The sequence below is a fragment of the Arvicanthis niloticus genome, chromosome 4 (assembly GCF_011762505.2).
Source record: "Arvicanthis niloticus isolate mArvNil1 chromosome 4, mArvNil1.pat.X, whole genome shotgun sequence".
Classification (NCBI taxonomy): domain Eukaryota; kingdom Metazoa; phylum Chordata; class Mammalia; order Rodentia; family Muridae; genus Arvicanthis; species Arvicanthis niloticus.
The window spans coordinates 69,885,713-69,906,792 of NC_047661.1; the positions used below are offsets into that span (position 1 = coordinate 69,885,713).

The 21,080-nt window shown below is 46.3% G+C and overlaps 1 protein-coding gene and 1 pseudogene across 2 annotated transcripts in view; one reads left to right on the plus strand and one right to left on the minus strand.

Moving 5' to 3' along the window:
- Positions 1-13,723, plus strand: LOC117707359 (large ribosomal subunit protein eL36 pseudogene; annotated as a pseudogene).
- Npr1 (natriuretic peptide receptor 1) overlaps positions 13,603-21,080 on the minus strand; it is a 15,518-nt gene continuing 8,040 nt past the window's right edge. Inside the window, exons 14-23 of one of the 2 annotated variants that reach the window (XM_076932818.1) lie at positions 20,835-20,991; positions 20,289-20,444; positions 19,900-20,119; positions 19,088-19,234; positions 18,829-18,952; positions 18,634-18,702; positions 17,871-18,045; positions 17,577-17,675; positions 14,295-14,386; positions 13,603-14,171 (exon numbers count right to left, since the gene is read on the minus strand). In XM_076932818.1, coding sequence (XP_076788933.1) covers positions 14,109-14,171; positions 14,295-14,386; positions 17,577-17,675; positions 17,871-18,045; positions 18,634-18,702; positions 18,829-18,952; positions 19,088-19,234; positions 19,900-20,119; positions 20,289-20,444; positions 20,835-20,991 — 1,302 coding nt within the window. In that variant the 3' untranslated portion in view covers positions 13,603-14,108. The remainder of the gene's footprint in view (positions 14,172-14,294; positions 14,387-17,576; positions 17,676-17,870; positions 18,046-18,633; positions 18,703-18,828; positions 18,953-19,087; positions 19,235-19,899; positions 20,120-20,288; positions 20,445-20,834; positions 20,992-21,080) is intronic. The other variant, XM_034500197.2, reaches the window with a different exon arrangement.

Here is a 21,080-nt window from a genome sequence, read left to right on the forward strand (position 1 = left end):
ATGGCCCTGCACTACCCCATGGCCCTGGGCCTCAACCAGGGCTACCAGGCGACGAAGAACGTCAGCAAGCCGAGGCCCCGACGCCTCACCAAGCACACCAAGTTCGTGCAGGACATGATCCGGGAGGTGTGCGGCTTTGCGTCCTACAAGCAGTATGCCACAGAGTTGCTCAAAGTATCCAAGGACAAGCACGCCGCACTCAAGTTCATCAAGAAGAGGGTGGGCATGCGCCAAGAGAAAGCTGGAGGAGCTGAACAACGTACTGGCACCCAGCTGCCAAGAAGGATTGATGAACCCTCCCCCAGTAAAAGATCATCGTTCCTATTTAAAAAAAAAAAAGAGTTATTTTCTATAAGCAAAAAGATTTCTTCCAGAGGAACTCTTTTTTTTTTTTTTTTTTTTTTTTTTTTTTTTTTGGTTTTTCGAGACAGGGTTTCTCTGTGTAGTCCTGGCTGTCCTAGAACTCACTCTGTAGACCAGGCTGGCCTCGAACTCAGAAATCCGCCTGCCTCTGCCTCCCAAGTGCTGGGATTAAAGGTGTGCACCACCACTGCCCGCCCCGATACTGTGATCCTTAAGAGTTCCTCTGGGCCGGGCAGTGGTGTCGCACGCCTTTAATCCCAGCACTTGGGAGGCAGAGGCAGGTGGATTTCTGAGTTCGAGGCCAGCCCGGTCTACCGCGTGAGTTCCAGGACAGCAAACCCTGTCTCGAAAAACAAAACAAATGGAACACAGTATCTACTCAATTAAGGAAGAAAATTCTAGTTACAACTATTTAAAAATAGCATAATGTTTGCACAGAGTCATCCCCAGCAGAGTCATCCCCAGCACTGAAACAAACAAACAAAAAACAGGGCATGATGGTGCACCCAGTCTGGTGTTAGGGGGACCAGAAGTTCAAGACCATCCTTAGCTACAGAGTTGCAAACCAGCCTTGGGCTTGAGTCCTTTGTCACAAACAAACAAAACCATGGTCTTATAACTCAAAATTCCTGCAAATTTCCAATATAACCTAGAAAACCACAGCTATTTCCTTGGGTTTGTTTTCTTGGCTAGTTACGTAGGGGAGGATGACCTTGAACTTCTGATCCGTACCTCCCAAGTGTCAGGATTAGAGTGCACCACTGCACCCAGAGTTTTCATAACTGTTTTACAAAGGGTTTAAGACCTGATTGTATCATTGGACGACACAACCTCTGCTTTTTCTCCTAATTCTAGATTTTGAAGTCATTCTCCTTCCTCTCACTGAAGGTCACAACTATGAATGATTATGTGCCTCCTCTCTGTTTTTCTTTCTAGGTTTTCCTTCCTTCTTCCTTCTTTTCCTCTCTTCTCTCTTTCTCCTACTTCTTCCTTCTCCCTGTATCCCAGGCTGGATACAGTTTCCCAGTTGGGAAACTCCATGTATAGCCAAAGATGACCATAAACTTCAGGCTTCCTGCCTTCACCTCCCAGCTGGCTAACATTTTTATTTACCGTTTAGAGTATATGTATGTTCCTGTGGGATGCCCACATCCGATGGCACATGTATGGAGTTCAGAGGATAACTTTTTGAGAGTCAGCTCTCTTCGACCTTGTTTTGAGGCCAGGTCTCTCTTGTTTCTGCTGCTGGCACTGTATGTGCCAAGCCAGCTGGCCTGTGAGTTTCCAGCCAATTCTACTGTTTGCTCCTTCTATCTCACTGTAGGATTGATTGCCCAGATGGTGCTAGGCTGCTGTATCCAGCATTTTATGTGTGCTTTGCAGATCTAACGCTGGCGATTAGGCTTGTATGGTAAATATTTTTACACACTGAGCCATCTTCTGGGCCCCAGGATTTTTACTTCTGTAAGACACTGTGCTAGTTAGTGAGAAATGTCAAAGTGGCTTTTATTCACCTGTAGTAATTGTCTCTGGGGCTTACTGCCCCTGTCTACTAACCTAGGCCTAGTCCTGGGAGCTTCTAGTCTCTGCACAATCTAATCTAAGTCTAGAATATTTTCAGCCTCTGAAACTTACTGTTGAATAAGCTCACCCAGGCCTAGTTCTTTCTGAGCTCTGGTTCAATTCAGCTCAAACTCCTCTCCCAGCTGACTGATTTAATCTGGCTTTTCTCTCAGCCTCTGAATTGCTCTGCTTTAGCAATCTTTTATAATCTTCTGGCTCCTTCTCATTCTCTCTTCAATATGTCTCTGTAAAACTCTCCCAGTAAAACTGCCTCCTTTTCTGTCTCTGATGTTTTACTTTCCCTCTCAACATTACTGCATTACTGTCTCTATGAACTCCATGGTATTCCTGCACTGTACTCTCTTTACTCTCTTTTCCTGTTCTCTCTCTCTCTCTCTCTCTCTCTCTCTCTCTCTCTCTTTCTCTCTTTCTCTCTCTTCCCCCCCCCCTCTCTCTACCTCTCTCTCTCCCTTCCCTTCTCCCTCTCACTCTGGCCACGGCCGATCCAGCCCAAAGGTTTATTTATTTATTATATATAAGTACACAGTAGCTGTCTTCAGACACCCCATAAGAGGGCATCAGATCTCATTACAGATGGCTGTGAGCCATCATGTGGTTGCTGGGATTTGAACTCAGGACCTCCGGAAAAGCAATCAGTTCTCTTAACCGCTGAGTCATCTTTCCAGCCCTGTCTATTTCTCTCTTATGTAGCTTCCCTTTTCTTCTCATGAGAGTTGGGCATATCCTAGTCTGTCAAATCTTTCTCTGATTCGTTACTTTTTCTGACACTCAACTAGGTATTACTTTCAAACATGGGTACTTCCTTCTGCAAACTAACTTTATCTTCATTGTTTGAAATTAAAGGTGATTACTAAGGGGGTGTCTATATTCCAGCCAGAGGAGATTAAGGTATGTGCCAAGGGGCTAGAGAGATGGCTCAGGGGTCAAGGGCACCTACTGCTCTTCCAGAGGTCCTGAGTTCAATTCCCAGCAACCACATGATGGCTCACAACCATCTGTAATGGGATCTGATGCCCTCTTCTGGTGTGTTTGAGGACAGCTACAGTGTACACATATAAACAAAATAAATAAATAATTCTTTAAAGATATGTGCCAAGGGCTGAGCCACACCCTAACTAGAAACAGGTTTAACTATCCTGTAACAGAGAAGTGGTGCCAATATTCATAATACCTCTATATTTAGGACTATTTATTTATTTTCACAAAATGTAGAGACGAGGGGCTAGTGAAATGGTTCAGTCCATGGAGCTTTCTTGCCATGCCTGACAAGCTGGTCTCCACTCCTGGAACACATATGGTAGAAGGTGAGAACCAATTCTCCTGATTTCTACAAGCATGCTATGATACATGCACACACATACTAAAATATGAATAAAATGAATTTTTTTTTGTAGAGCTGGAGAGATGGCTAAGTCGTTAAGCACATTTTCTGCCCTTTCAGATAACTGGAGTTTGGTCATGGTGAGGCTCAAAAGCTCTTGTAATTCCAGCTCCAGGGAAATCAGTTGCCTCTGAACTCCATCGGTAGCTGTGCTAATGTGCACATACCCTCATGCAGACATACAATGTCTTAATTACTTTTTTTAGTGCTTTGATAAGACGTCATGAACAAGGCTACTTACAAGAGAAAGTATTTAATTTGGGGATCATAGTTCCAAAGGGTTAGACTCCACAACAGTCATCATGGTAGGCAGTTTGGCAGCAGGCAGGTGTGCATGACTGGAGCGGTAGCTGAGACCTTAGATCTGATCCACAAAGCAGAGTGAGAGAGCTAACTGGGAATGCCATAGGCATTTGAAACCCCAAAGCCCACCCTTCCAATAAGGCCACACCTTTTTTAATCCTTCCAAAACACTTCCATTAACTGGGGATCAAGCATTCAAATATATGAGCTTATGGGGATTATGCTCATTCAAATCATAACACATAATCATAATTAAAAAATAAAAACAATTCTTAAAATATATTTTAAATAGAAATGAATATTTATCTTTTTTTGTTTGTTTGTTTGTTTTCAAGACAGGGTTTCACTCTATACCACAGGCTGTCCTGGAACTCACTATACAGACCAGGCTGGCCTTGAATTCACAGAGATCTGCTTGCCTCTGCATGCACCATTATGCCTGGCTGAGATGAGGTTTTACGAGAACATATTTTAGTATTGTGTGGCTTGACTAGAGAACCAGACCCTGGAAGCTGTGGTGAGGCTGAAAGGCAAAGCTTCATTCAGAATAGGAATGGCTGGGCTGTCCCCAAGAGAAGGGAGGACAGCCTGGTCACAAAGGGGAGTTTGGGTTTTATAAGTGGTTTTAGTCTGCTGGGAGACTGTTGGGAGAGCAGTAAGGAAAAGGAACTGAGGCAGGCAAAAGGGACTGCAATAAGCAGATTTTACGAGCGGTGGGGCATGGGACAGGCCATTAGTATAGCAGAGGTTATGGTCCAGCTGTTCTTCTGAGACAAAGGCTCAGTGTTCTATTGCTGTGACGAGACACCGTGACCACAGCAACTCCTAGAAAAAAGAAATATTTAGTTGGGGCTTGCTTAAAGTTCGGAGGGTTAGTTCATTATCATTATGGCAGGCAGACAAGGTGCTGGAGAAGTGGCTTCTAAGAAGTGCAGAATGTTCAGTTTCCGTTTCCCGGAAGGGTCTGGTTCCCACATGGGTCATCCATCTTGGTATCTCAGGTGATCCCATTTTGGGATACCCCAACAAGTATAACATTATCAGATATTATAATGCATGCAAAATACTATTCTGGTCTTTAAAAAGATAAAAACAGCCGGGCAGTGGTGGCGTATGCCTTTAATCACAGCATTTTAGAAGCAGAGGCAGAGGATGGCAGATTTCCCTGAGTTCAAGGCCGGTCTGGTTTGCATAGTGAATTCCAGGATGGCCAGAGCTACATGTGAGACACTGCTTTAAAAAAACAAACAAACAAAAGTAAAAAACACAATAATAGTAAATATGTGTACTTCACCTCTAAGCCTACAACCAAATCAATTGGAAATGAATACACACCGCCTGTCTTAGACTCTGTTTTACTGCTGTGAAGAGAAATCATGACCTACACAGCTCTTTTTTCTTTTTTTTTTTTTTTTTTTTTTTTTTTTTTCTGGTTTTTCGAGACAGGGTTTCTCTGTGTAGCCCTGGCTGTCCTGGAACTCACTCTGTAGACCAGGCTGGGCTCGAACTCAGAAATCTGCCTGCCTCTGCCTCCCAAGTGCTGGGATTAAAGGTGTGCGCCACCACTGCCTGCCCACCTCCTCTAACTTTAACTGCAGGGATCTGACATCTTCTTTTGGCCTCTTCTGGCAGTTGTACTCATGAGCAGATATCCACACACGTAATTAAAAATAAATCTTAAGCCAGGCATAGTGGTACATGCCTTTAATCTCAACACTTAGGAGGCAGATCTTTGAGATTGAGGGTAGCCTGGACTACATATTGAGTTCCAGTATATCCAAGAGTATGGGGAGGACCTTATTTCAAAAAACAAAAACACAAATAAATAAATAAATAAATAAATAAAATCTTTTAAAGGATATACTCAATTGTAGAATCTTTTCCTTCCTTCCTTTCTCTTTCCTTCCTTCCTTCCTTTCTTTCTCTTTTGGTTCTTCTAGGCTGTCCTGTAGCTGGATCTGTAGACCAGGCTAGCCTTGATGTCAGATCTCACAGAGTCCTCCTGCCTCTGCCTCCTGAGTACTGGGATCAAAGGCATGCACCACCACCACCATACACATGCACCATTTTTTTAAAAAATGAGTCCAGGCAGAAATGACACACACCTTTAATCCTAGCACTCAGGAGACTGAAACAGGTGGATCTCTGAGTTAGAGGCCAGCATGGTTTATAGAGTAAGTTCTAGGACAGTCAAGACTACACAGAGAAACCCTGTCTCAAAAAAACCAAAACCAACCAAACAAACAAAACCCAAACCCAAAGAATGTTTTTGTGTGTATGCCCTAATGTATATCTGTGCACTACATGTGCACAATGCCCTTGGAGGCCAAAAGACTCCCTGGATCTGAAGTTACAGACGCCATGTGGGTGCTGGGAACTGAAACCTGGACCTCTGTAAGAGCAGTCAGTGCTCTCAACCATAGCGCCATCTCTCTAGCCCCACTTATAGAATCTCCGCAAAGTTTCTTAAAGGACAGTCGATCTCTGTGTTTGTGTCTCTCACAGGAACCAGTGTGTGTGGAGTGAGAGTAGGTGAGAGGTTTTTTTTTTTTTTCCTCTCTAAAAATGGGCTGGAATCCAGTGTGACAGAGGTTAAGCAAGTCACTTCCTGCCACCTCTTCCTTCTTTTCCTGGTGGAATGAAACCTGAGCCAGGTACAGGATCAAAAGAAGGGAAAATGAGAGGGATGTGAGGAAGGAAAAAAAAACTTTACTCTGGGACCTAGATTGCCTTTCCTGCTGACTGAAAACTTCACCATAGCTGACAAAGTCAAATCTGCTCACAGAGACAATGAGCTGTTGGTTTTTTTTGTTGTTGTTGTTGTTTTTGTTTTGTTTGGCTTGGTTTGGTTTGGTTTGGTTTTTCGAGACAGGGTTTCTCTGTGTAGCCCTGGCTGTCCTGGAACTCGATCTGTAGACCAGGCTAGCCTCGAACTCAGAAATCCACCTGCCTCTGCCTCCTGTTTTTTGTTTTTTAATCTGAAATGAGGATGTTAAAATCAGCAAACCGTGCTTCCTCAGCATCAGAATGTTAGTAAGTTTAACTTTGCTGTACTGTCAGTCCTCTCAACCCTAAATCTAAACTGTACCCCATAAAACCACTGTCTTAGTATTCTATTGCTGTGACAAGACACTGTGACCACAGCAACTCCTAAAAAAAAGAAGTATTTAATTAGGGTTATAGTTCAGGGGGTTAGTTCATTATCACTATGGCAGGGAGCATGGTGGCATGCAGGCACACATGGTGCTGGAGAAGTGGCTGAGACTTCTACATCTGGGTTTGTAGGTAGCAGGAAGAGAGAGTCATTGGGTCTGGCTTGAACATTTGAACTTCAAAGCCTGCCCCCAGTGACTCACTTCCTCTATACAGACTCCGACAAGGCCACACCTCCTAATCCTTCTCAAGTAGTGTCACCCTCTGATGAGTAAGTATTCAGATATATGAGCCTATGCGGCCACTCTCAATCAACCACCAAAACCACCTAACAATTGTTTTGCAAAAGAAATTTCTTCCTTCTAGTATTGTGTTGACTCCAGGGTTTCACATATGCTGAGCATTCACTCTGTCACAGAACCAAAGCCTCAGGCCCAGAATCCGTTTGTGGTCTTTATGTGTAGTATGTATATGAGTGTTCAGTCACATGTGTGCAGTGCATACAATGTTAGCAGAGGTTGACATCACAAGTGTCCTACTCTATCACTGTCACTTTTTGCAGCTTTGGCTAGGTTGTGTGGTCAGTGAGCTCCTCTCTAACCCCGTCATGGTATTCACAGATGCATGCTGCTGCCCCAGGCTTTCTGTGGGTACCTGGTGCTCAGAACTCTACTTACCGAGACATCTCTCCAGAGCTCAGAATAATTATTTAAAGAAAAAAAAAAAAAAAGTCTGGCTGAGACTGTGGTAGTTAGTTAGAACAACACTTGCCTAGAAGGCACGAAGCCCTGAGTGCTATCCTCTGCATGATACAAGCGGGTGAGACGGTACACACCTGTAATCCTAGCATTTGAGAGGGATCAAGGCTGGGCTGGGTCATCAGAAGTTGATGGTCATCTTGGGCTACATAAAATCTTGTCTCTAACCCAAGTAAAATAAAATAAATCATATATTTTTAACTTTTAACATTAAATTTCAAGCTTTACCTACTCTTTAAACTGTGTTGTAAAGTGTGTATATATGTGTCATATTATATATATATAAAAAAAAACCTGGCTTCATAGTCATTGTAAAAACAGCCAGTGGCAACCTCACACTTGTGTTTCTTGGGCCTCCAGATTGCATATGGTCCTTTTCCAATATAATTCTAGTTTTAATAAGCACACTAACTTTGCTTCCCTTTGGCTTATCCTGAAATTTGTTTCCTGTGGAATATATATATATCTCCATTGTTTCATTTATTTTTAATTTTTAAAAACGTTTTTAAAAGTGATTTCTTGGCCGGGCAGTGGTGGCACATGCCTTTAATCCCAGCACTTGGGAGTCAGAGGCAGGCAGATTTCTGAGTTTGAGGCCAGCCTGGTCTACAGAGTGAGTTCCAGGACAGCCAGGGCTACACAGAGAAACCCTGTCTTGATAACAACAACAACAACAACAACAACAACAACAACAACAACAAAAGTGATTTCTTTAATTTTATGTGCATTGGTGTTTTGCCTGCATGTATGTCTGTGTGAGAGTGTTGGGTCCCCTGGAACTGTTGTTACAGGCAGTTGAGAGCTGCCATGTTGGTGCTGTGAACGGAACTCAGGTTTTCTGGAAGATCAGGCAGTGACCTTTAACTGCTGAGCTATCTCTCCAGTTCCACCATTTTTTTAAATTTATTTTTTATTTTTGTCACAGGGTTTCTCAGTGTAGCCCTGGCTATCCTGGAATGTGATCACTATGCAGACCAGGCTGAACTATAACCCAGAGATCTGCCTGCCTCTGCCTCCCAAGTGCTGAGTGCTGGGATTAAAAACCTGAGCCACCCACCTGGCTACATAGTCATTGTAAAAACAGCCAATGGCAACCTCACACCTGTGTTTCTTGGGCCTCCAGATTGCATATGGTCCTTTTCCAATATAATTCTAGTTAATAAGCACACTAACTTTGCTTCCCTTTGGCTTATCCTGAAATTTGTTTTCCTGTGGAATAGTCAAGGATCCAGTTTTAACTAAATGAGGGCCCTTAACGGGGACAGAAACTCCTCCCACTGCTAGTCACAGAGCAGGGCTGTGTCCTCCAGCAAATGTAGTCTTACACCTTTGTGAACTTCCTCTTCCCCATTTTGTGCAACACCAAATTTATCAGTGTCCCAATCCTTCATCTTAGCTGCGTTCCAACCCAGAGAGATTAAATCTTCTTGAAAGCATATTTTAATGGTTACTTTAAAAATATTGTCTGCAACTTAATTTAAAAATGATTTCAAGGCTGCAAAATTGGTCTCTGCCATGAATTAGATTTCATAGATCTGTCTTTAAAGGTATAAATTATTTTTGCAGGAATATTACTAAATGTACCACTATGAGAAATTACTCTTTGACATAGAGAAAACAGCCGCTGGGAGTGGGGGAGGATATTTGTCTGCTTATGTCAGCTCTGTTTTTTCCAGGTCCTGGCCTTGCTGGAGCTGTGGGTCCTCCTACCCACAGCTGGAGCTCTGCTGTGCCTTCCTACTCGCTGTTGGGTGGCTTGCTTGGTCTTCCCTCCCCTTTCAGGGATGTCACGTGATCTGATGAGATAGTGTATGTGAAAGCCTTTGTCAACTGTTAGGCACAGCTGAATGCCAATTGTTGCTTTTGTTATTACACAAGTCACACTCCAGGGAAACCCTACTGCCCTTCTCCACCCCTCCTCCTAACCCACTGGGCTGGACAGCCCAGGAAACGCTGAGGCTAGACAGCCCCTCCCACATGGGCGGGAGCCCCCCACTTGAGGGAGGAGCGGTCTTGCTTTCCCTCTCCCTCCTCCCCTCAGTAATGGTTTTCCCAGTTCTTCCTGGCTTCAGGGGCCTAACTCCGGAAGGAAATCTCCACAGTTCCAGTGAAAGTTCTAGGGTTGCAGAAATCATCTACTCCTTTGGCGTCGTCTCCTCTGGGCCCCCTCCCATTCCCCTCCCCTCCTAGTGCCCGCTGGAGCCTGGCTGCCCCGGAAGGATCTGACCGGCAATTTCCTAGAATTGTCTTGCTGGAGCTCCTCAGTCATCCAGCTCCCCACCCCCTTCCCCACCTCATCCCAGTCTCTCTTCCCTAAAGCCAGTCTCTGGATGGCTCATGCCCGAGTATCATCTCATAGGTCCCCATAGTTACATCATAGCCTCTCTTTAGGGGGCTGTCTACAGTTCCTGGGAGATGGAATCGGGCTTGGGAGTTAAAATGGCTACCAGGACGCACAGAAAGTTGAGCGTGCTGTGGTTGCCAGGGCGACCATCTTTCCTTATGCTTCTCCTGAGCTTTTCATCCAAGCACCGACCTCATAAGCACCCTCGCTCCATAAATCACATCTGCCCTTCAAAGCCACCTTTGGTGAATGAGGGAGTACTAACTGCCTGGTAGACATATCTCTACGCCCCTGGTGTTCCACCCTACCTCCAGGTTTACTTGGCCCAGACTCCAGGAAGAGGCCTGGGGAGGTCAGGGCAGAGGCCTGTCTGCATTTGATGGATAGTACTGAAGAAATGTCTGGCACTTTCCTTCTCTGTGGGGGAAGTGAAGCTACACCTCTCCCCCTCATTCTTGCCTGAGGTATTAGGTGACTTGGGAAAGGATTCAGACTTTGCTTGCTTATTTACTTATTTATGACAGGTTATTCTGTAGCCCAGACTATCCTCCAACTTGGTAGCTGAAGAAGATTTTTCATCTCTCCAGAATGATGGACTCAGAGAAGCCGAGATCATCACACTTGACCAATTTATACAGTGTCAGAGTTGGAACCTGGGGTTTCCCATGCCAGGCAAACATTCTGCCAAGTGCAGGGCATTTCCAGCCCTGCTGAAGGGCAGTGGGCAAATTCAGATTTGCCTATACCAACATGGGAGATGGAGTGTAAGGAAGAGGAGTGTCCTAATTCCCACATCACAGCTGAGTTTTGAAGGGATCCATCCCTAAGGGCCAGTCTGATGGTTCAACAGGTAAAGGCTGTTGGCAGAAGAGGAGAAATGAATCCTAAAAGTTGTCTTCCAACCTCCGAGTATACACTGTGAATTATGTAAGCCTGCCCCCTACAAATGCACACAAAATAAGTCAAACTCAAAAGGCTCCATGCTGGGCTGGAAAGATAGCTCGGTGGTTAAGAGCACTAGTCGAACTTTCAGAGGATCGGGGTTCCATTTCTGGCAGCTACATGGTGGCCCACAACCATCTATAACTCCAGTTCCAAGGGATCCACCCTCTTCACACCAAGCTGGGACTATAGCTTGGTGGTAGGTAGAGCACTTGTCCAGGACAAGGCCCAGGGTCTGATATTTTAGCACTGAGAAGCCAAAAAAAGGAGAGGGGAAACTACTTCCTGGCTCCGAGGTTTCTGTGATTCAGACTGTACCAGTTATGTTCTCCTATTCTACATCAGGTAATGCAGCAGCTCTCATGATATGATCCTAGGAGACCCAAGAGTTTCAGGGATAGGTGCGGTGACGTGATTTCCTTAACACCAACACAGCAGTTTCCTTTTGGACTGTGCTTTTGTAACAGAAGTGTGGAAAGAGTGAGAGTAAGCCTGTGGATGCCTTTACTTGAATCAAGGCAGTGGCCCAAACTAATCATGGTCATCCACTGAAAAGGCCCACTTCTCTTTAGAATGTCCTTGTTGGTGTGGAAGATAGTTCATTCTGTATAATGCTTGCCTTGAAAGCATAAGGGCTGTAACTTGTTACCCCAATTTGGGGGAGGAGGGCAGAAACGGAGGTTACTGGCCAGTCAGTGGAGCCTAATTGTTAAGCTCCAGGCTAAGGAGAGACTATCTCAAACGAGGTGGATGCCTCCATCTGCTTCGAGGTGATGCAGAGATGACTCAGCAGTTAACAGTGTTTGCTGCCCTCGCAGAGGACCCAGGTTCAGTTCCCAACACCCATATGGTGGCTCATAACCATCTGAAACTCCAGTTTCAGTGGATCCATTGCCCTCTTCTGGCTTTAGAGGTACCAGGCACACAAGTGTGCATAGACATACCGACAGGCAAAACATTCGACATACATAAAATGAAATAAATCTAAAAAAATTAATTAAAGAGGTGAATGATGTTTCTGAGGATGACATTAGAGGTTGTCTTCTGGCCTCTGTACACATGTGCCTCTGAGCACGCATTCACTTAAAACGCAACAAGAATCAGGTGGTGGTGGCTCACACCTTTAATCCCAACATCCGAGAAGCAGAGGCAGGTGGATCTTTAGGAGTTCGAGGTCAGGCTGGTCTACAGGACAGCCAAGGTTATACAGAGAAACCCTGTCTCCAACCAACCAACCAACCCAAACCAAGAAGGTCCTTGCTAAAGTCAGGCATGGGACTTATATCTCTAATTACTACACCTGCAATACTGAAGGATGAAGAGTGCCAAGAGTTCAAGAGGCCCTGCTAGGCTACAGAGTGATGGCCTGTCTCAGAATACAAAACAAAATGTCCTTGTAAAATAGTATAATACATTTAACATGTAAAGGGTTTATTATGAAATTAAATAAGCTGAGCAGTGGTGGCGCATGCCTTTAATCCCAGCACTTGGGAGGCAGAGGCAGGCAGATTTCTGAGTTCGAGCCCAGCCTGATGTACAGAGTGAGTTCCAGGACAGCCAGGTCTACACAGAGAAACCCTGTCTCGAAAAACCAAAAAAGAGGCTGGAGAGATGGCTCAGAGGTTAAGAGCACTGACTGCTCTTCCAGAGGCCCTGAGTTCAATTCCCAGCAACCACATGGTGGCTCACAACCATCTGTCATGGGATCTGATGCCCTCTTCTGGTGTGTTTGAAAACAGTGATAGTGTACTCATACACATAAAATAAATACATCTTAAAAAAAAAAAAAAGAAATTAAGTAAATAAGGACTTGGTTTTGTTTTGTTTTTAGTGACAGAGAAAATGTATACAGGGCTTTGTGCGGCGTGTTAGGCAAGCCTTCTACCACTGAGATCTCAATACTTTATTTAGATTTGTTTCTAAGATAGCCTCATATAGCACCAGCTGGCCTTGAAGCCACTAAGTGGCCAAGGCTGACCTTGAATTTACCTTCCTGCTTCTGCCTCCAAGGCAGTGCCCAGAGTTTCAAGCATCCTAGAGAAGCATCCTATCAGCTGAACTACATCCCCAACCCCTTTATTTGACTTTTTGGGAAAAAGTTTCAGGCTGGCTTGGAATGTACCCCAGGGTAGCCTCATCCTTACAGCAGTCCTCCTGACTCAGCCTCCAAAATACTGAGGTTACTGATGTGAGCCGCCATCTAGGGCAGTTTTTTTGTTTTGTTTTGTTTTAGATAAGAGCTGATTAAACTGCTCAGGATGGACTTGAACTAATTTTTTTTAACCCAGGCTGGCCTTGAACCTTTGGTGTTCCTGTGTCAGTTTCAGTCACTGGCTGGGATAATAGGCCTTTCTCTTTTTGCTTTAATTTTTAACAAGGCCAGTATCAATCAACACATCCCACATAAACAAAAGTTTGTTGGGACTCTTAAAATTTTAGCACTGCTTGGGAATTCTGTGGTCTTTTTAATTAAAAGTGTAAAATTAGCCAGGGGTCAGGGAGTGGCACATGCCTTTAATCCCAGCACAAGGTAGGCAGATCTCTGTGAGTTCCAGGCCAACTTGGTCTACAGAGTGAGTTCCTAAGACAGCCAGGTCTACACTCGAGAAACCCTATCGGTTCTGGGGGGTGGAGGGGGTGGGGGGTGGGGAACATAAAATTAGTAACAACAACAAAAAAGAAACAAAGTTGAAGGTAGTTCTTTTGGAAGCAGAAGGTAGAGAAAGAACACAACTGTTTCCCAGCAACCCTCTCTCTCCCAAGAAGAGACTGTGTCACAGGAATAAAGACTTTAATGGTTTTTGCTCATAGGAGAAGCAAGGCAACCCACAGCCTCTCTTCTCCCCAGTGCACCGTGTCGGGAAGTCTATGGGGCTGGTGGTGGATGGAGAGTGAGGGGAATATTTGTGACACAGGACTGCCTGCCTCCTGCAAACTCCTAGTCTCTTTCTCTCTTTCCTTCAGGTGGCAATTTCCCTCCCTCTAAGTCACAGTGGAGCTAAGTTGAGGGCAGAGAAGGAATCACTCAGTGTCCCAGTCTAGGCAGCTGAGTAAGGGTGGGACAGGGCATGTGCGCTACAAGAGTGCCATGGAGTGACTGTGTATTTCAGTCAGCCTTATAAATGTAGGGGTCCCTTTCCACCATCTCCATCCTCTCTCAGAGGTCACATCTGGTGACTGTGCTGGTCAGGTCCCTTATCATCTTTCCACAGTGGCTGGGCTGCTTCGGAGACGAGGAAGCACAGGGAGGGGAAGTGGCAAGGAACAGCAGGGCAGTTGGTCAGCCTCGAGTGCTACATCCCCGCTCCCCCAGGAGCCAATAGGTCCGAACCTTGCCTTTTCCCTGGAGAAAATAAAAAGAGGAGGCTGGTTAGGGACGGCACACCCACTTGCCCAAATCACTGGAGAAATTTAAGTTATGGGAGTGGCCTCGGGATCCCCTGGGATCTAAGGAGTCCTTCCCTACCTTCATTTCCACATCCCCTCGGAGCTCCAGCTCGAAACCATCGAACTCTTCCAGCACAGCCTTGGTCTCCGAAGACAAGTGGATCTTGAGGGCTGGAGAGGACAGAGGAGGAGGAAGGTGAGGAGGACCAGGCATGGGAGCAGCAGGGTGGAAGCAGATGAAGACTGGGAACACGGGATGCATGGTGCTTGTTTCTTTCAGTCCAGGAAGTCGCAGACAATCCTTGGGAAGTGTGATTACATAACATACACATACCTATCCAACACACACAGCATATACTGTTCTCCACAAGAGCAGTAAGACGTCTTAACTGCTGAGCAGTCACTCTGGCCCTCCCAAGCCTTGTTTACCTCTCTTTTGAAGTAAGAGCTCATGTTATTTAAACTGACTTTGACCTCCTGACCTTTCTGCCTCCATTTGCCATGTGCCGGAATGACAGGTAAACATCACCAGGTCTGGTTTATGTGCTATAGGAGATTGAACCCAGGACTTTTCTGCCTGCTAAGCAAGCACTCTCTGGAGTGAGTCATATTCTCCGCTCAATGGACACTTTTTAAGCCATCAATTGCCAGAGATACTCAGTGCTGGAAGGGATTAGAGAGCATCTTTCTGACTGTGGAAAAACACTATGACACAGAATTGCTTTTGAGATTTACCCAGCTCCCGAGGCGGCGTACAGCACTGGTCAGGAACCCACACTGCAGATGCTGCTCCACCTCAATATGGAGCTCAGCTTGGATTAGCTCAGATAACTAAAATAAATGTCCTTTGTCCTCCCTAGTCTTTAAAAGGCTTAGAGTTGGGCTGGAGAGTTGGCTCAGCGGTTAAGAGCACTGACTGCTCTTCCAGAGGTCCTGAGTTCAATTCCCAGCAACCACATGGCAGCTCACAACCATCTGTAATGGGGTCTTCTAGTGTGTCTGAAGACAGCGACAGTGTACTCACATAAAATAAATAAATAAATCTTAAAAAAAATAAATAAAAGGTCTACAGTGACAGTGCTCATTTCAAAAGGGTGTGTTGCTGTCTGAGGATTAAACTCCACTCTCATTCACATGAGGTAGATTTTAAGCACCTCAAATAAGCAAGTAAAGCACTCACAAAGTATCCGGATACAATGTGCACATAGGAAACAAACACCATGTAAGTTGTTGGGATCAGTTATTTGACTCAATACTCTCTGTGTGTGTGTGTGTGTGTGTGTTAGTATGCATGCATATATGCATGTGTATACACCTGGAGGCAGAGGTGTGAATTCTGAGTGTCTTCTGTCACTCTCCACTTTACTGTTTGACCCAGGCTCTCACTGAGCCTGGGCTCACTATGGAGCTCCTTGTTTGGGCTCACCTTGCCTGGCCAGTGAACTCCAGGAATCTGCCTGTAGAAACTGTCCTCTGCATGTCCCTCCCTGCAGTACTGGGGTTACATGGCTCTATGCCCAACTGGAGAGAGAAACTCAAGTCCTCATGCTTGAATAGTGTTTTACCCAGTAAGCCGTCTCTCTAGACACTTCACCTTACCACCACACACACCTTTTTGTGAAACACAATTTCAGTCTGTGGCCAAGGCTAACCTGAAACTTGGAATTCTCTTGCCCCAGCCTCCCAAGTGCTGGGATGACAGGAATATACCACCTGCGTGGATCAGTATTCTCTTGTTATGGCTGAAGAATTGAAGTCTAGGCCAGGGGGTCTGCCCAAGCTATCCTGCTGAGGACCTGGTGTTCCCACATCCTTCTGAAGCCGTTCTCACTCTGACCCGTGTCTTCGTGGTATCCCATATTGTTGACCCACTTCTGAGAAGGTATTCTGGGAAGAATGATCTCAAGGGGTTCTTTCCTATCAGTCAGCCCCAAACATAGGTGCAGAGGGGATCAGCTGAACCACACTTCGTTGGGCTTTTGGGCTGGCTTCTCACCAATAGGCTCTGGGGACGGTCACATAGCCTTCTCAGCCTGGTACTTGGTAGTTGCTTGATAACTATTTACTTAACTCAATGTGTCAAATATAGCAGGGAACTGTGTGTAATTCTAGCACTTGGGAGTCTAGAGGAAAAAGATTGAGATCGGCCTTGGCTTCATAGAAAGTTTGTCTCCACAGCCTCATACACAAAAATAGAGGAAATAGGGGGCAAGGTCAAGGGAGGGGTGGAAACAAGCATTTATTAGATGCCTACTGTCTACCCAAAGAATTGTGCTAGGTATTTTATAATCCTGAAACACGGTTACTGCTGTATGAAGGAGCTGAGGCCCAGAAACAATGAATGACAGTTAGTTACGTGCTTGGCATTTTGCATTGCATTCTCTCATAATTTAATTTTTTTTATTACATTTACTTATTTTTTGTGGGTGGGGAGGACATTTTCAGACTTTGTGGGGGGTCGTTTTGTTTTTTATTTTGTTTCACAAGATAGCGTCTCATAATGCAGCTCTGGCTGTCTGGGAACTCTGTAGACCAGGCTGGCCTCAAACTCAGAAATGCACACCTGCCTCTCCCTTCTTAGTGCTGGGACTGATGTGCAGTACCACTCCTGGTACATTGTAGGTTTGTTTAATTAAAATAATGTTTATCCATTTATTGTATGTGTACATATATTCATTTGGGTATATGTTGAATATATGAAAGTCAGAGGACAACTTGTGGCATCATATGGGTCCCAGAGATCAATCTCAGGTCACTAGGCTTGTCCAGTAAGCACCTTAACCCAGTGAGCCACCTCACCAGCAAACACCTATCTTTGTGGGTATATGTGTACACTAAATTTATTATTGTTATTATTATTAAATAGACTTTGTTTCCCAAGCTGGTCTGGTGGCTTAGGCCTGTTATCCTAGCTACATAGACACTACAACAGGAGAATTATAAGTTCAAGACCAACCTGAATTGCTTAATGAGATTCACATTAAAATAAAGAATATAAATATCTTCTATCACATACCTCAGTGTTAGGCCACTTGTCAAAATCTCTAAAAAGTGGGATTGTGTTAGATTGCTTTGCTCAGATGTAAGCTAATGAAAGTGCTTTGAAAACACTTCTTTCTGTAGCTAACTAAGCTTTGGGGCTAAGGTGGGCTTAGTGCGTTTTCAAGCCCCTGTCTGTTCCTGCCCCCTCCCCCCAGACAGAGAGAGAGAGAAAGAGAGAGAGAGAGAGAGAGAGAGAGAGAGAACTACAATGTGGGAGTTGCAGAGAGAAGGCAAGAGCTAGCTGAGGAACTAGGTAGGGTGAGCAGTAGGAAGCAACGGGGCGTCGCCCTTCCCATTCCCTCCAGGAAGGCCATCCTACCTTCCCCATTAGACTCCATTCTTGAAGCTGTGTTAACTGTGTCTCCAAAGAGACAGTATCGGGGCATCTTTAGCCCTACAACACCAGCACACACGGGACCTGGGAGGGAAAAAGAAAGGAACAGAGTCCAGGGGAGTTAGATGAGGTAGGTGAGAACCCCAGGAGAGGTAGGAGTTGGGATATGTGGTCTCAGGGTATGTGGGAAGAGACGGGGGGGGGGGGGGGGGGGGGCTAAGAGTTCAGTCTCTGGCTCTTTCCTTAGTTTCAGTCTCTGGATGCCTTCTGTGGTCTGACCTGTGTGGATGCCAATGCGCAAGCGCAGCTGTTCCTGGGGCCGATGGCGGATGCGGAAGGACCGTACAGCATCCAGCAGTGCAAGTGCCATTCGGGCCACCTCTCGGGCATGGAGCTGTCCATTCCGCACTGGGAGCCCTGACACCACCATGTAAGCATCACCAATGGTTTCCACCTGTCGGGCGGGGGGGGGGGGGGGGGGGGGAGGAAGGGGAGGGGAGAATGAAGGACAAGCTTTCCCTATGCTACCAGCCTACATTCTGACCCTATGAGCTGGCCTGTCACTGTACTCAGCCTCCAACCCCAGTTTCTCTGTCTGTTCTTGAGTCCCCCTGTGTGTCTCCGCCCATGTCTTTGTTTCTTCCTTTGTCTCCTCCTCTTCTCCTCCTCCTCTTCCTCCTCCTCCTTCTTTTTCTTCTTCTTTTCCTCTTCCTCCTCCTCTTCCTCCTCCCTCTCTCCACCTCCTCTCTCTTCCTCCTCCCCTCCCCTCTTTCTCTTCCTCCTCTTCCTTCTCCTTTCCTTTTGTTTTTCAAGACAGAGTTTCTTTGTGTACAGCTCTGGGGCCCTGTCCTGGAACTTGCTCTGTAGACCAGGCTGGCCTCAAACTCAGAGAGATTTCCCTGCCTCTGCCTCCTAAGTGCTAGGATTAAATGCACGCACCGCCACTGCCTGGCCTTTTGTTTGTTTGTTTGTTCCAGTGCCTCTGAACATTTTCTGACTGTCCATGTCTGCCTGTCCTTCCTACCCCTGCTCATAACTTCACCTTGTACACATCAAAGTTGTCTATGACAGCATCAAAACAGGTGTACAGATCATTGAGCAGGGTCACCACCTGGAAGGCAAAGGAAGCCAAAAGAAATGGGGAATGAGGGCTCCCACCAGGGACAAGTGAGGAGTACTAACCAGAAGGCCAAGCTGATCTACCTGACCTGTTGCCTGTGGCTGAACCCCAGCTTACCTGCATGGGTGTGCTCTCTGCTGAAAGAGCTGTAAAGCCCACGATATCACTGAAGTAGATGGTGACACTATCAAAGGCTTCGGCCTGGACGGTCTCTCCTCTCTTCAGCTGCTCAGCCACAGAGCTGAGGGGAGAAGGCAAGAGGAGACCAGAAAGCGAGGTGAGGTGGGAACAGGGCTATATATTTATATCTGCGTCTGCGTGTGCGTGTGCGTGCGTGCGTGCGTGTGTGTGCTTGTGTGCAGAGTTTAGAACTCACTGGGGCAGAATCTGGTAAAGCAAGGCCTCAGCTTTGCGCTTCTCCTCCAGATAAGCCTGTGTTCTCTCCTCTACCAGCTCCTCCAGGTTGTTGGCATACTGTTCCATGCGTGACAGCAGGTTGTCCAGGATGTTGCTGCTGTTTTCCCTGAGGGCCATAGGGTCCAGGGGGGCAGATGAGATGAGACGACTGGTCTTGCCTGGCAGTGCCACATTCAGGCACTAACTATGCCTCCTCCCTGCCCTTAGAGACAGGGTCTCTCTAAGTAGTTACAGCTGGATCTATTCACATTATCAGGGGTTTTAGGTGAAAAGAACAGCTGGCCTTGAACCCACAGACATCTACCTGCTTCTACACCCCACTGGATGTCTTATTTATTCTTATTGAACACAAGTGAGTTTGAAGGAGGTGGAGAGGGAGAGAAGCAGGGTGAGCTGAGGACAGTGACAGGCAGCAGAGAGATGGGACTGGGAGAACTAGCCAGTGGGCATACTGGAAAAAAAGAGATAGAAGGACTGGGATAGGAGCTTTTGAGTAGGATTGAAACTATGGGAAGAGATAGGAAGAGGCCGGAGCATCTGGCCCATATACCCTTATTTATCTTAAGTCTTGGGGTCATTATAGGGTCATTATACAGGAAAGGGTGTGGGGTGTCAATTTTGGCAGAGGGGGAGGTAGGGAGCCGTTGGGACAGCCAAGTCATACAGCCGTGCAGATGCTTATAAGCTGTGATGGGCTGCAGTGGGCTGCCACTGTAGAAAACGACTGAAGTGTGGGATTTATAGTGGCTGTCGTTGCGAGAGACCACTGACTTGTTGAACTTGCGCAAAGCCAGGCGGATCTGCTGAAAGGGTGGCCGCTCCTGTGGGTCCTCTGCCCAGCACCGCTGCATCAGCTGCCCCAGTTCCTCCAGGTGGCTCTGCAGATCCATGGAAGGTCGGAATGGGGGCTGTTCACCCCGAGTCACACGCTCAATGATCTCTGTGTGGAAGGGATATGCACTGAAGAATGGCAAGCCTAGTTGGGCACCAGCTGGGATAGACAGATAGGGCACAGAGCAGTCTGGTCACTGGCAGCCATGGAGCAGAGGACAGTGGCTGACTCCCCACTCCAGAAGGAAGGGCAGGGGTGTTTGCAGAGGTTCCCTCTCTGGAGGTGGATCCATCAAGACTGGCTGGAATATAGGCCACGTGATCCTCACCTTTTGGGCTGAGGTCCAAACCTTCCACATAGAAGACCCCACTTCTTAGGGCAATCTCCTGAAGGATGATACCAAAGCTGTATACATCTCCAGCTTGGGAGCCACGGGCAGGAGGCGAAGCCATTCGCAGGAGCTCAGGTGCCGTCCACAACTTTTCTGTGGATCAGAGGTCCGGAGTCATAGAAGGGATAAGGGACTTTACTTTCTGATAGAAGAAAAACTAGCAAATGAATATCACATTTCATGGGTAATAGATGCTATAATAAAGTAAGACAGGTCGGTGTGATAATCTCTGAGAATGCTGAGAAAACAAGCTGTCACATGGTTTAAGATAATCAGGGATCAAGGGTGTGGCTAGGACTCCGGTGCACACTGCACAGTACTGAGAACCAGAAGACTAGTGACCACTTAGTCTAACCTCCTTTTTAACCAATGAAGGTTGAGTCTGGAGATGAGAGGTCGACCCAAGTCATGCAGAGGCTAGGCCTCAGTTTTCTTTCTCAGCTGTGTTGGCAGCAGAGACTTAGGGTCAAGAGTCAGACTCACTGGCAAAGAGGGTATGTCCTTGCTCTGGCTCCAGGTCCCTGAAGCTCTCCAGCCCGTAGTCTGTGATCTTTAACACAAAGCGCCCATCTACCACACAGTTCGACGACTTGAGGTTCCCGTGGGAACAAATGGCCCCGTTGTGTAGAAAGAGCATTCCCTGGAATATTTAGGAAGGCAAGAGGGCTTGGGCATGAGGATGACTTCCAGCCATGCCCAGCCCTTGTCTTGGCATCCAGTAAGCTCCTC